General features: G+C 35.8%; 3 protein-coding genes across 3 annotated transcripts; 1 reads left to right on the top strand and 2 right to left on the bottom strand.

Annotated features, from left to right (window-relative positions):
• Positions 1-1,069: 1,069 nt before the first annotated feature.
• Positions 1,070-8,318, bottom strand: LOC126655660 (DNA-directed RNA polymerase subunit 10-like protein). Its single transcript, XM_050349908.2, has 4 exons — positions 8,213-8,318; positions 8,005-8,063; positions 1,752-1,846; positions 1,070-1,318 (listed from the first exon to the last, which is right to left on the bottom strand). The coding sequence occupies exons 1-4, from the start codon at positions 8,246-8,248 to the stop codon at positions 1,293-1,295; spliced, it is 216 nt and encodes a 71-aa protein (XP_050205865.1). The 5' UTR covers positions 8,249-8,318; the 3' UTR covers positions 1,070-1,292.
• Positions 8,319-8,401: 83 nt separating this feature from the next.
• LOC126655658 (FHA domain-containing protein FHA2) lies at positions 8,402-11,493 on the top strand. The gene is made up of 3 exons (XM_050349906.2): positions 8,402-9,074; positions 10,445-10,611; positions 11,173-11,493. Exons 1-3 carry the CDS (start codon positions 8,453-8,455, stop codon positions 11,380-11,382), a joined length of 999 nt encoding a protein of 332 aa, XP_050205863.1. The 5' UTR covers positions 8,402-8,452; the 3' UTR covers positions 11,383-11,493.
• Positions 11,494-11,758: 265 nt separating this feature from the next.
• Positions 11,759-14,103, bottom strand: LOC126655659 (uncharacterized). The gene is made up of 4 exons (XM_050349907.2): positions 13,893-14,103; positions 13,705-13,818; positions 12,914-13,018; positions 11,759-12,182 (listed from the first exon to the last, which is right to left on the bottom strand). The coding sequence occupies exons 1-4, from the start codon at positions 13,996-13,998 to the stop codon at positions 11,914-11,916; spliced, it is 594 nt and encodes a 197-aa protein (XP_050205864.1). The 5' UTR covers positions 13,999-14,103; the 3' UTR covers positions 11,759-11,913.
• Positions 14,104-14,400: the final 297 nt, after the last annotated feature.

Below are 14,400 nucleotides of genomic sequence, written 5' to 3'. Positions count from 1 at the left end.
TTAATAAGTCATGAAAAGTATAGTTCTGTAGCTTAAAAATGGAGCCTACCATAACACATCATCCAAATAACTATAGTAATATAATTTTATGTTTTATGATATTATCAACTCTATTCACATATAGGATGATTAATATAAAAAACATAAAAAATAATTGTATAATCAGATGAAAAATATTTTATTATAAAAAGGCAGTTTAACCCAAACCAACCTTATTATACTACCTGAGATACCAGTTGTTTAATTTCTTATTATTTTCTTTCAATTTATTCATTCGTTTATTGTCAAGTCAGATGGTAAAACAAATAGGTTAAAATATGTGGGCTGGGTAGCATTACTCAAAAAGATAACAACAGTTTTTTCATTTAAAAGAAATTATTAACTATACATTTGCTGGTGGGTTCAAAAAAGAAATTGTGATTAGAAATGTGCATTCGATTTGAACCAAACCAAATCAAAATTTTAGAAAAAATATTTTTTTCAAACCGAACCGGTCAATTCGGTCTATTTTTTGGTTCTGTTTGTTTTTTTAGTTCGGTTTACATGGAAAACTGCCTGAAACTTTTTACGCTCAAAACCGAACTAACCAACTAAAATTTCTTTACAGTCTTAAAACAAACCGAACCGAATCAAATTTGTCGATTCAATTCAAGTTTTCGGTTTCAGTTCGGTTTTGCACACCCCTCATTGTGACTGAAATGGAGCTGTCATGTATGACATAATAAGGATGCAATCAATTATATTAGCAGCTGAAAACTCGCAACTACTAGAATTGATAATCACAACCTAAATTGTGCTTTTTTCTTTGATTCCTATTATTTGAGAGGCAAGGCACATGGACTAGGGACCAGTGGTGAAGCTACCTCTTCCAATTAACTATCATGATCGTTATGGTCGCTATCACAATTTCAAAGATGTCCAACATCAGCCAACAACAATCTAATAGATTAGAGCATTTTCTTATGCTAATGTTCATCACCGACATCAAATATACAAAACGATTGCACAAGTTTCTCAAACATATCAAGTTAGTGCATGATATTTGCAAGCAAAGCTATTTGAAACAAGATTTTCAACGCCAAACAACAAGCACACAACAGGACTAGATAAGTTTCTTACAACCCAGCAGTTAGTATTAAGGTTTGCATGCAGATCAAGTCTCAGACAATGATTAGCATTTAGGTGATATTCTAACATTCTTAAATTTCTACGCTATTGATTACAATCCCACTACAGTTACCGGTGAACTCATGATAACTAGCCTCGGGTTCCTTGTAGATCCATGTCCTCCATTAGGTTCCCTCGCTTCTCTCCATGGCTGCAAAAATAAATACCATTAACAATGCTTAGAAGATAAAAGGATAAAGTTTAGCACATAAGATAATATCAGGCAACTGCATGCTTAGACAAATATAGTCTTTTATTCATTTCATATCTCTAAAATTAAAAACTCAAAGCAATTGACGACATTTCGTAATTAAGTTAATCATTAATATGTTGAAGCATGATTAAGCTGCCTAGGCTAACTAAATTAATCAATGAAAAACCTAGCAGCAAAATTCTAATCACGGGAAACTTAAAACTCATCTTCAGGGGATAATAAGTTCTACTAATCTAGCATGCCTTGCTGCAAACGTAGTTGACTGAACACATAAGATCACAGTTTCCACTTGACCGCAAACTATACTTGCATGTATACATTCAAATTACACAAATACATAAAGATACATAAGACAGAGAGAGAGAATTACTGTTGTAGTTCAAGAGCTTTTCAATTAGGTCGACATGAGTCATAAGCATACGCCGACAGCAATAACGGACTAAACCCAACGCGTCAAGAGCATCTCTGCAAAAGACAATACAAAATTAAATACCGACCTTCAATGTGTTGTAAGTTTTGTTTTTAAAGAGTTATTTCAAAAGGCAAAGTCCCACATTGGAAGTTTAAAAGACTATACATGAGTTTATAAGTGAAAACCCTTTATGGGCTTATAAGTGTGTTGGAGGGAAGGGAATGGGCTCGCGCGCCCCCCCCCCCCCCCCCCCCCCCCCCCCCCTCTTCGGAGTTGGACTTGGGTGTGGGTGGATGTTGCAAATCAAGTGGACTTAGTCCAAGGCTTGATTAAATTTTTTTTGTTACCCGAAATTAATTATTTTTAATTTTATGATTTAAGCCTTATATGAGAAGGCTATATTTTGACTAAGTAAAAAAACAGTTTTGGTTAATGCCTAAAAAATCGGAACAAAATTGGACTGAGCAATTAAACACGTTTAATTAACTTCTAATTAGCTTTAACCTCCATTATCTCCACTCTCGGATTTTTAGCAACTAAAAAATATTTTTCTATCTGTTATTTTAAATTTAAACTTGCTGGATTAGGGTTGATCAATTCGGATCATATATTAACCACTGCTTCTCCTGCGCCTACTATTTTTTACGTAGAAGAGCTGTTGTATCCTGGAGTATACTTCGATATACTTTTAGGGCAGTGACATCACGCCTCGAGCTTAAATACACTCTGTTCATTCTAAATATTGTACAACAATCTAAAAGTATATTGCTATGTCTACTGGTACGATGAATACGGGTGTTACATCTACTGACAAGAACGACGCTCCACCTACGGTTGCCGTTCCAACTGGTGTCGTTCCGCCGACCTTAATGGCTGCCGTTCCATACGCCAAACCCTTTCCAGACATCTCAAAGATACAAGTCTTTGACGGTGAAAACTTTCGGCGATGGCAGGAGCGGATATTCACTGTTCTCGACATGCATGGTGTTGCCTCTGCATTAACCGAGGCAAAACCACTCCCTACTGCTGTCAAGGAGTCCGAAACATGGCTTTATGCCAATAAGGTTTGTCGACACACAATAATCAGTACATTATCTAATGAACTTTTTGACGTTTATTGTGCGTACAAGGAAGCAAAACAGATATGGGAGTCCATGATCAGCAAGTACACGGCTGAGGATGCTGGCAAACAGAAGTTTGTAATTGGCAATTTTTACAAATGGACCATGGCCGAGGATAAGGATATGATTTCGCAGATTAATGAATACCACAAACTGCTGGAGGATCTTAAAGGAGAATCGATTGCACTCCCTGAGGAATTCGTTGCTGGAATTCTGATTGAGAAACTGCCCCAATCGTGGAATGACTATAAGCAGAATCTGAAACATAAGCATAAACAGCTTACTTTGCAGGAACTGATCACTCACATCATCATTGAGGAGACGAACCGAAAGGAGATCAAAGCTGCCCGAAATAAGGCACTAACAGCAAGGGCAAACATGGTGCAAAGCAAGGGGAACTTCAAGAGGTATGATCAAAAACCCCCTGTAGTTGTGAATTCCGATTACATGCCCAAGGTTGCTAACTCCACTGCTTTTAAGAAAAAGAGTACCTGTTTTGTGTGTGGAAAGCCAGGTCACTTTGCAGCTCAATGCAGAAAAAGAATGAGAAATGGCAATCCTCCTAAGCCAAATGCGAATTTGGTTGAAGGAGATGACATAGTTGCTGCAGTCATTTCTGAAGTGAATCTGGTGGCTGATGCGAGAAACTGGGTGGTAGACTCTGGTGCTACCAGGCATATCTGTGCAAGCAGAGATGCTTTTTCCTCCTACAAATCAGTAGGGGATGGAGAAGAACATGTGTTCCTTGGTGATTCCCGAACAGCCCCTGTTCTTGGAAAAGGAAAGGTTCTTCTCAAGCTCACATCAGGGAAGACATTGGCTCTGAATGGAGTACTTCATGTACCAAATATTAGGGCTAATTTGTTGTCTGTTGCACTAATGGGTAAGGGTGGAGTTAAAGTGTCATTTGAGTCTGACCAGATTGTAATGACAAAAAATAATGTCTTTGTGGGAAGGGGTTATTGTAATCAGGGTTTATTTGTTTTGAATGTTGCTGAAATAATAAAAGAGACTGCATCTCCTTCTGCTTATATTATTGACTCTATTGATTTATGGCATGCTAGATTAGGACATGTGAATGCTAGCTATATAAAGAAAATGCAATCAATTGGAATAATTTCTGGCATTAATAAAACGAATTTGGATAAATGTCAAATATGTGCTGAAGCTAAATCAACAAAGAAAACATGTCATTCTGTTGTTAGAGAATCTGAACTACTTAGTTTAATTCACACTGATTTAGGAGACCTAAAACAGACCATGACTAGAGGTGGTAAAAAATATTATGTGACCTTTATAGATGACTGTTCTAGGTATGCTAGGGTTTATTTGCTAAGAAATAAAGATGAAGCATTTGATATGTTTTTAATTTATAAGGCTGAAGTTGAAAACCAACTTAATAAAAAGATTAAAAGAATTAGATCAGATAGAGGAGGAGAATACATAGCATTTAATGACTACTGTGAAAAAGAAGGAATAATACATGAAGTAACCCCTCCATATTCCCCTGAATCTAATGGTGTAGCAGAAAGAAAAAATAGAACCCTAAAAGAAATGATGAATGCACTATTAGTTAGTTCTTCTGCTAGTGACAACTTGTGGGGTGAAGCAATATTAACTGCCTGTCATTTACAAAATAGAATACCCTATAAGAAAACTGGTAAAACACCTTATGAACTGTGGAAAGGTTATAGACCTAACCTAAAATATTTAAAAGTGTGGGGGTGTTTAGCTAAAGTAATGTTGCCTGACCCTAAGAAAAGAAAAATAGGTTCTAAGACCTCTGATTGTATGTTTATTGGGTATGCTGAACATAGTGCTGCATATAGGTTCCTTGTTTTGAAAAGTGATGTACTTGATTGCAACACTATAGTTGAAACTAAAAATGCTGAGTTTTTTGAGAATGTGTATCCACTAAAGACTGAGTCAATTTCTCATATGCCCACTGTTAATGAAAATGAAACTGAAAATATAACAGTGAACTCTACTGAGGAGTTGAGACGGAGCAAAAGACAAAGAATTGAAAATTCTTTTGGAAATGATTTTTATACTTATTTGGTTGATGATGAACCTCAAACTTTTAATGAAGCTGTTTTCTCTTCTGAATCTGTTTTCTGGAAAGAAGCTATTAAAACTGAAATTGATTCAATTAATCAAAATAATACTTGGGTTTTAGTTGATTTGCCTCCTGGCGCAAAACCCATTGGCTGTAAATGGATTTTTAAAAGAAAAATGAATCCTGATGGTTCAATTGAAAAATATAAAGCTAGATTGGTTGCGAAAGGCTTTTCTCAAAAACCAAACATTGATTATTTTGACACTTTTGCCCCTGTAACTAGAATTGCTTCAATTAGAGTTTTAATTGCCTTAGCTTCAATTCATAAACTTTTTATTCATCAAATGGATGTTAAAACTGCGTTTTTAAATGGCGAGTTAGAAGAAGAAATTTATATGACTCAACCTGAGGGTTGTGTTGTTTCAAAACAAAAGAACAAAGTTTGTAAACTTTTGAAATCATTATATGGTTTGAAACAAGCTCCTAAACAATGGCATGAGAAATTTGACCAAGTTGTGATTAGTGATGGGTTTTCCTCTATTGATGTCGATAAATGTGTTTATACTAAAGTGACTGAAAGTGAGTCTGTCATCATTTGTTTATATGTGGATGATATGCTTATCTTTGGTACATGCCTTGGTATAATACATGAGACAAAGTCGTTTCTTGCTTCTCAATTTGATATGAAAGATATGGGTGAAGCAAATGTAATTTTGGGTGTTAAAATCATAAGGAATGGTGATAGTATTATGCTGTCACAAGGACATTATGTTGAGAAACTTCTTAAGAAGTTTGGACATTTTGATGTCACACCTGTGAGTACTCCTTATGATGCTAACACTCAATTGATGAAGAATAGAGGAGATCCTGTGGCTCAAACTGAGTATGCTCAGGTTATTGGGAGTCTGATGCATCTGATGAATTTCTCTCGACCTGACATAGCTTATGCTGTGTGTAGATTGAGTAGATATACTCATAATCCCAACCGTGATCATTGGAATGGCATTGTCAGACTAATGAAATATTTGAGAGGAACCATGAATTATGGTATCCTATACAGTGGATTTCCCGCTGTACTAGAAGGATACAGTGATGCTAACTGGATCTCTGATTCCGATGAGACAAAATCCACTAGTGGTTATGTGTTTACACTTGGAGGAGGTGCGATTGCTTGGAGATCATCTAAGCAAACGTTAATTGCCAAATCTACTATGGAGTCCGAGTTTATAGCTCTGGAATTAGCTGGCAATGAGGCTGAGTGGTTGAAAAACTTCTTAGTCAGTATTCCTTTGGGAATAAAACCAACTCCTTCAGTGTCTATGCATTGTGATTGCCAAGCGGCAATAGCCATTGCTAAGAATAAGGCTTACAATGGAAAGAATAGACATTTACGTCTAAGACATGATGTGGTAAAGCAATTGCAAAAGGATGGAACTATGTCCATTGATTATGTGAAGTCAGAGCTGAATTTGGCCGATCCTCTGACTAAACCTTTGGGAAGGAAAATGATCCTTGAAACATCGAGGGGAATGGGACTTGTGCCAATTTGAGTATTAACCGTGATGGTAACCCGACCTCTGTGATTGGAGATCCCATGAATTTGGTTCATACGGGTAATAACAAGTCATGTGTTAGTCCTGCTAGTACTAAATTTTGATTTAGTTCATTCCTATGGTGTGTGTTGTACTAGAAGCAACTATTGTGAGGTTGAGTTTGTAATTCTTAATGATTTCATAGTCCTTACGGATAGTTTATATATAGTTGCTATATAAACTTGATGAAATCACCTATATGAGTGTGGAGTGGGGCCGCTCCTATATGACTCGTGGCTAAGTCGTTAGAGCACTCATGAATAAACAGGTACGCGCACGGCCTAAATGCGCACAACCGCGTTGAGTAGCAGTTTGTGAAAGTATAATGTGATTGTTGAGAACTATAACTTGCAAATGGAATTCTTGGTTCATAGAAGTTTAAAACTTCACCAGGCTTACCGTGAGTTATAACTCTATTTTTCAGGTTTTGGTTCATAGTCCAAAAGACACCGAAACTGATGCATTTATATAAAGAATCTAGTCCAGCAAGCGTTTTGAAATAAGTGGGGGATTGTTGTAAGTTTTGTTTTTAAAGAGTTATTTCAAAAGGCAAAGTCCCACATTGGAAGTTTAAAAGACTATACATGAGTTTATAAGTGAAAACCCTTTATGGGCTTATAAGTGTGTTGGAGGGAAGGGAATGGGCTCGCGCGCCCCCCCCCCCCCCCCCCCCCCCCCCCTCTTCGGAGTTGGACTTGGGTGTGGGTGGATGTTGCAAATCAAGTGGACTTAGTCCAAGGCTTGATTAAATTTTTTTTTGTTACCCGAAATTAATTATTTTTAATTTTATGATTTAAGCCTTATATGAGAAGGCTATATTTTGACTAAGTAAAAAAACAGTTTTGGTTAATGCCTAAAAAATCGGAACAAAATTGGACTGAGCAATTAAACACGTTTAATTAACTTCTAATTAGCTTTAACCTCCATTATCTCCACTCTCGGATTTTTAGCAACTAAAAAATATTTTTCTATCTGTTATTTTAAATTTAAACTTGCTGGATTAGGGTTGATCAATTCGGATCATATATTAACCACTGCTTCTCCTGCGCCTACTATTTTTTACGTAGAAGAGCTGTTGTATCCTGGAGTATACTTCGATATACTTTTAGGGCAGTGACATCACGCCTCGAGCTTAAATACACTCTGTTCATTCTAAATATTGTACAACACAATGTGCTTCCTTCATCTTCTATTCATAAAGCCATTCAGGTTCATATATTAAATATTAAGACTGTTAACAGTCAGTTAGAAGTATTATTGTCTGGCAAAACTAACGCCAAATCGCCAAAAAATAACGGCTTTTTCATAATGCAAAACTAAATCATGTTTTTTAAATACATAAAGTAAAGTCATGGATCATAAACATCATAAAATGTGTATTTAATCCTCCAAAAGCAAAAACAAAATCAATTAAAGGCAAAATACTGAGATAATTAGCATACCCTTCAGAGTAGTCAGCTTGAAGAAGATCAAGATACGTATCCCATTTGTTTCCGATCACCTAAATCAACAAAACACAAAAATTCCACAAAATATAAGCTCAAATAAACCCTAGAAAAACAATAAATAATCAAACAAACTAACTAATTAACCAATTAAAACAAATAACACCACTAATTAACAGTAAAATTAAGCAATGAACACACCAACCTTGCCGCAAGTAAAGCAACGCACTGGAATAATCATATTTCTTAATCACTGCTTCTGTATGAACAACGACGAGGGTTTATGAGCTAAAACGGAAATTATATATTTTTTTAATTTTTCTTTAATTGGGCCGGGTTATGGACTTATGGGCCTAGATTTTTTCAATCCCAATTCCCAATAATTCTTAATTTTCAGTTTCTTTGACCTAAATTCAATTCCAATCGACGGTCGATCATTCAGACCATGGGAGCGACCGGTAGCGACGTGGAAGCCGGGTTTGCCAAGCTACAAGGAGAGGATTTCGAGTATTACATGCAAACATATTCCATAGTATTAGGCCGGAATTCTAAAAAATCAACCGTCGATGTCGATCTATCAAGTCTCGGCGGCGGAATGAACATCTCCCGCCACCACGCTCGCATATTCTACGACTTCACACGGCGTCGTTTTGCTCTCGAGGTACTAGGTAAAAACGGTTGTTTAGTTGAAGGCGTACTGCATTTACCGGGGAACCAGCCGGTGAAACTTGATTCACAAGATTTGTTGCAAATTGGGGATAAGGAATTTTATTTCTTGTTGCCTGTGAGGAGTATTTTAGGTGGCCATTTAGGGTTGAGGCATCACGTGAACGTTGTGCCGCAGTATGCCGGACATCATCATGATAGGATGGTGGGGCCGGTCGCGGTGGGGACTGTTAAAAAAGGCGGTAGGTCGAGAGAGTTTTTCGAGGAGGAGTTTGATGAAGAGGAGGAATTTGGCGGCGGGAGCAGCGGTGGTAAGAAGAGGAGGGATGGTTTGGAGGGTTATGGTTATGCTGGTGGTAGTGGCTCTGGTGGTGGTAAAGCTGGATTAGCTGGTGGTTTAGGTTAGTAATTATGCTGATTGTTTATGTTTATATGGATAATTCGTATAGAAAATGTATAAATTCGATATATTGTGCGTTAGTTTAGTAATTGCTGTTATTGTTAATAGGTTTATACATGTATTAATACAATAAATTGTGAGTTTATGTTGAATGTTGGTGTTGTTATTGGATGTGCTATTAAGTGGTAGTTTTAGTAATGGTCCTATCTTTTGAAGATGAAAGCTGTTCAAAGGACTAGACTTTTAGTTGTTTCGGCCATCAAATAAATTTTCTATTGAACTGTTTTTTTGTGAACTGCTAGTTCTAGTTATTTTGTTTAATTTGCTAGTGTAGGGTTAGGGTTTCTGCTGGTAGTTTCTTGAAATATTTTTGATGTTAGGCCATTTCATTTAGGAGGTTGGTGCTGTATTTCTTCTACTAGGAGTACTTGCTGAGGTCAGAATTGTATGTATGCTTCCTGTCTTAAATAAAATGTCCAACAAAATCATAGCTTGCTAGTTTTTCTTCTCAATCTTTGTTGAGCTTTTTGATTCATTAAATGAGTTAAGGTTTGTGATTCGTTTCAGTCTTTACTGCACATGCATGCATGGCAAAAGCGCATGCAGACGTGTGTTAGACAAGTTTTTAACTTGATTATCTAAGGATCTTTTTGAGATATGTTTGTCTTGTAAGACAAGATCTTAGCTCTTAAGGGTTGAGATAATATGGAGTTGGGATTCAATTGTTTATTTGTTTTGTTGAGTAAGCATATTATTAGAGAGGGCAGCAATAGCATAATATGCTCATAATTTTTCACGCTGGTGTATTTTGATCCTTTCGATTGGAGAAGTTGTTTAGAGCATGTTTACTTGTCATTTGGAACTTGCTATTAAGTACTCAGTTAGAGAGAGTAAGATTGTATTTAAGTTTCGTTTTTTTACGGGGTTTGGTGAATGCACAGTAACTTGTAATGTAGCATCTGCTGTAGCATATGTCCATTGTATTCTTTTAACTTTGAGTGCTGTTTGTCACTGGTTCCTGTTTGTTCCTTTTGTCAGTTGATACAAGTTCTTTTTCTTTTTTTTTACCTTTTCAATTTGTTGTTTATAGAATTCTCTCATTCAGTTTTCCATGAATTTGTTCATTTATCATATTTTATTATTACTTGTAAGAATGGCCGCAATGCCTTTATGTTATGCAAACAGTGGATTTCTTGAAATGTAATGGACTATGGCAATGGCTATGTTTTAAAACCATAACCTTCTATTGATTTATCATCCATTAATAAGTTGCTGTTCCTCTTTAATTTACGTTCCAGAATGCTAAGAACTCTCTTTAATGTAAAACTTAAGCAATAACTTGCTCTACTGTTGTCATGATATCATGTTCAGTCCCTTCAGAGAAAAAAATTGAAGGAAGATCTAGAGTTGATCGTGATTCCGACAATCAACAACTACTACAATTGGAGGAAAAGGATGTAGTTTCATCTGTGGCAACTGTGCTGTCTGACCTTTGTGGTCCTGGAGAATGGATGCCAATGGAGAAACTCCATAAAGAGGTTACTTCCTGTCAGCTCTCACAGTTATTATTTTTAATGATTTGCATTCTCTTGATTTTAAACTTGTAAAACATATCTATCTAGTGGTTACTAAATAACTTGTTCTTCAAGTATCCAGAAAAGCGTTGATTTTATAGCTGTCATTACTTGCATATCCTTGTTGATTACTGAATTGTCAGCAAATGAAATTATGTTGTAAAAAGCTTTTTTAAGATGGATAAGAATTCCTGCTGCTTTGGGGGAAATATAGACCAATTTGAATCCTTGAGTATCCCTTTGCACATTAATATCAAGAGAGATTGTTATTGAGATTTATTCTGTTTCAACTTAAGAATGACTTGTATCCCTTATGATCAATGAAGATATAACATTGACATGTCACTAGAGGCTAGTTCTTTCAATTTAAATTGCATGACAATTAGCATTTAGTCATGGTCTATTATTGTACATTGATTTTTTAAGGCTTAGTTTATCTCTCCATTTATTTTTTCTTCTATTTATTTCCGGTTTTCATTACTTGCTGTGATGTCTGAAGTTTTTTTTTGCTTAATCAATGGGCAGTTACTGGAGCAATATAGCAATGTCTGGCATCACAGCCGAGTGAGGAGATATCTCACCTCTGAGGACTGGCCTAACCCTGAAGCCAAAGGGAAACCCTGGCACGGCTTGCTTATGTTACTACGAAAATACCCAGAGCACTTTGTCATCAACTTAAGGTCCAAGAATCGTGTAACACAGGAGTTCGTTTCTCTCGTCTCTCTATTGTCTTAAGACTCGGAGGACATCTGTAGAAGATTGCAAAATGTTCCTTTTGGCTTGTATTTTGCAATGAACATTTTTTGTATATTATGTGTTCGATTATGCAAGATATTGTCTGTATCATCTTTTCTGCTTCTTGGTCACATGAAAATGTCTTTGCTTAAGATGTTACCACTAGGCCAGACAATCAGATGGTCTCAGGCTTCTATACTTGAGAAATATAATTAGCACGATTCATGCATTTTGCTCGAGAAAAATAATTAGCACGATGCAAAATTGAGATGCCGAAGTCCATAATCCTTTGTTTACTAATATAATTAATTTTACATTACTTAAAATATAAAAGTTGCTAAATATGTTAACAAGAGTTTATTTATTTACAAATAAATTCTAAACAATTTATGAAATTTATTTAAACCAAACACACCATAAACATAAACATTTGGTATAAACTACAAACTGAGCACAGGTAGGCAAAATATAGTAACGTATCATTGCTAGATAAAATTTGACAAAATTTTGATTCAGAAAAAAAAAGTCTGTTCAAGATTCTTCTTTGCCAAGTTGACCAAGTGCTGTTTGCATTCTTTGCTTATAAAGTTGCTCATCCCTAGCTTGTTTAGCTGCAAGGGCTTCCTCATCCAGTACTCGAATCGGAGACCACTCTGGTAGTTCCAACCAACTACCTTTCTCTCCATGTAACCATTCTTTGAAACTCTTCAAATTTGGTCTTAGCTTAATTGTTGCAAAATCCAAGGTTGTTCCCGCAACAGCAAAGATGATTGAGTAACGGAAGGCGCCAGCTTGACCACCTAAATTATCATAACAGTTTATAAAGAGACTATGAAGACCATAAATTTGAAAAAGAAAAAACATTTTCAAGGTACAGATAACACTAATGATGAAAAAATGAGGTCTAAGATTTTAATTGATTCAGGTACTGAACTCGCTCCTCGTGGAATCTTCTTAATCAAGGACTTAACAACATGTAATCTTAAGTTGGTTCAACCTAATGTAAACTTTATATCTAATCTCTACCCTCTACTCTGAGCGGGAATTCTGGTTCCATTTCGAGAATAGAAGATACTGATATAATACACACGCAGAAAGAGAATGGACGACAAAAACTAAAAAGCAGCAGATACATGACACATTAAAAGACGACATCTGAAACAAAAATAATTCATTCTGTTCGCAACCTTCAGGTAAAAAGCTGGAACAAGGATCTCAATATTCGACCTTATTGGTGAATCACACTATCACAGACAAACTACATGTTGAGGAAAGCAATAAAAATTATAGGTTCTGTTTTGCACTTTCTCCAAATTGGAAGATGACAGTGATTTTGTAAAGTTAATTAATAAGCAGGTTCAAACATGCAAAAGCGCTTCCATTTAAACTTTTCAACTTATTATCTTGTGCAAATCAAGCAAAGTTAAATGCTTTAAAATTACCACGAAAAGAAATAAGATACAAGCTGAACAAACAAAGTAGCACCTAAATACAAATGAAAGAGAGAGAGATTGATAGAACTAGAAATGACCTTGAAGACGTCCAAGAAGAGCACCAGTACCAAATCCAGCAACTGCAGAGTTTATTAGATCATCAGGTTCTGATTTCCGAGATACCCTTACAAATTCACGTGCCCCTGCAAAATCATAGAAATCACCCCTCTAATTTGAACAAACAGGTTTGACAAAAACATCTAATCCTACATTAATCCACATGTCAATGTATATAGCTTTCTAACAGCTACCCGTTTTGACGATTTCTCTACATGCCATCAACCGGCTTCATATCAAGATTATAGCATGCTTTTAAAATTAATGCTATGATAAATTAAACTCCACCTGGTTCGATTTGCTAGCATACATTCAAAGTGTGTACTTGCATGCAATGCAACATTGTCATGCTTTAAAATAATAAAACATTCCAAAAACCAAAATTCGAATAGGTAATTAATCTCGAGGAAATGCCGATGAAGAGAAACAAGCAGTTTGCCTAGTTTATTAAAGTTGCAGAGTAACATTTACCTTGATAATCAAAAGTACATACCACAATATGTTGCAAGACAACTTATCAGGTACTATGTTTTCGGCAATTCATTTCTATCTTTTATTTTAGCGTTTTCAGTTTTAGCTTTCCGGATAATAAAAGCCGTCTTATTGGTATTATTATAAATCATTCATGATCATGAAAACACTACCAAAATAGTTTACTTGCCAAAGTAAAATTTGAGCAATCTACAAAGACACTAGCACACATGATATAATAGCGATCGAGGATCAAAGCTGGCAATTGAGAATAGATGATGAAAACAAAATGATTAATTACCACAGTAGCAAGCAGAGACAATAGCAAAATTAGTAGCATAAGTAGCAGAAATATTAGCCAGTCCATGAGTTGGTCTATACTTAGAAATCAACCCAACTCCTCCACCACCAATCCCTGCACAAAATATTCCAACTTTATCAATTAACCAGAAAAAATGGTACTAATTTAATCCCAGAAATTAACTAAACCTCCAAGAATAGTGGGGATGAGTATCCGCTCCTTCCAATTTTCAGTGAATGAGGAAGAAGAAGACGGCGGCGACGGAGACGGCGGAGGCGGATGATGTGATTCCATGTTAAATAAAGATTAAGCAGATTGATTTGGTTTATTTGTTTTAGATTTCATCGGGAGAGTCAAAACTTCGGGGAAGAAGGAGCAAGAAGTGTTACGGTGTTGGCTATTCTGTTCTGGTTTTCACCACCCACCAACGACCTGTCGTTTTCAAAGAATAAAGGGTAATTTACACCCACAGTTCCAAACTTTTTTGGGTTAATTCCATAAAAAATCACGAACTTTACATGAAATTTCATTTTAATCATGACCTTTAAAAGTTGTCATTTAAAGACATGAACTTTCAGTTTGTTTCAAATCTATCATTTAAGTGTATTTTTGTTGACTAAATTCTTCATTAAACCAATAATAAAAGACGCAAATTATAAATCGACATTAAATCTTATTATCTTTCATTTGGATTAT

This window comes from Mercurialis annua, linkage group LG7, assembly GCF_937616625.2.
Source record: "Mercurialis annua linkage group LG7, ddMerAnnu1.2, whole genome shotgun sequence".
Classification (NCBI taxonomy): Eukaryota; Viridiplantae; Streptophyta; class Magnoliopsida; order Malpighiales; family Euphorbiaceae; genus Mercurialis; species Mercurialis annua.
This window is presented reverse-complemented; position numbering and strand designations above follow the sequence as displayed.

Bases quoted from the DNA above. Each gene is read 5' to 3' on its own strand.
- LOC126655660 (XM_050349908.2), bottom strand. From the start codon at position 8,248: ATGATTATTCCAGTGCGTTGCTTTACTTGCGGCAAG. The intron at 8,064-8,212 runs GTTGGTGTGTTC...TTGTTGATTTAG, and splicing joins GTTGCTTTACTTGCGGCAAG to GTGATCGGAAACAAATGGGA. The intron at 1,319-1,751 runs GTAATTCTCTCT...TTATTTTTGCAG, and splicing joins AAAGCTCTTGAACTACAACA to CCATGGAGAGAAGCGAGGGA.
- LOC126655658 (XM_050349906.2), top strand. From the start codon at position 8,453: ATGGGAGCGACCGGTAGCGACGTGGAAGCCGGGTTTGCCAAGCTACAA. The intron at 9,075-10,444 runs GTTAGTAATTAT...TATCATGTTCAG, and splicing joins TGGATTAGCTGGTGGTTTAG to TCCCTTCAGAGAAAAAAATT. The intron at 10,612-11,172 runs GTTACTTCCTGT...ATCAATGGGCAG, and splicing joins TGGAGAAACTCCATAAAGAG to TTACTGGAGCAATATAGCAA.
- LOC126655659 (XM_050349907.2), bottom strand. From the start codon at position 13,998: ATGGAATCACATCATCCGCCTCCGCCGTCTCCGTCGCCGCCGTCTTCT. The intron at 13,019-13,704 runs GTAATTAATCAT...ATGATTTTGCAG, and splicing joins TGTCTCTGCTTGCTACTGTG to GGGCACGTGAATTTGTAAGG. The intron at 12,183-12,913 runs GTCATTTCTAGT...ATGATAATTTAG, and splicing joins TCTTCTTGGACGTCTTCAAG to GTGGTCAAGCTGGCGCCTTC.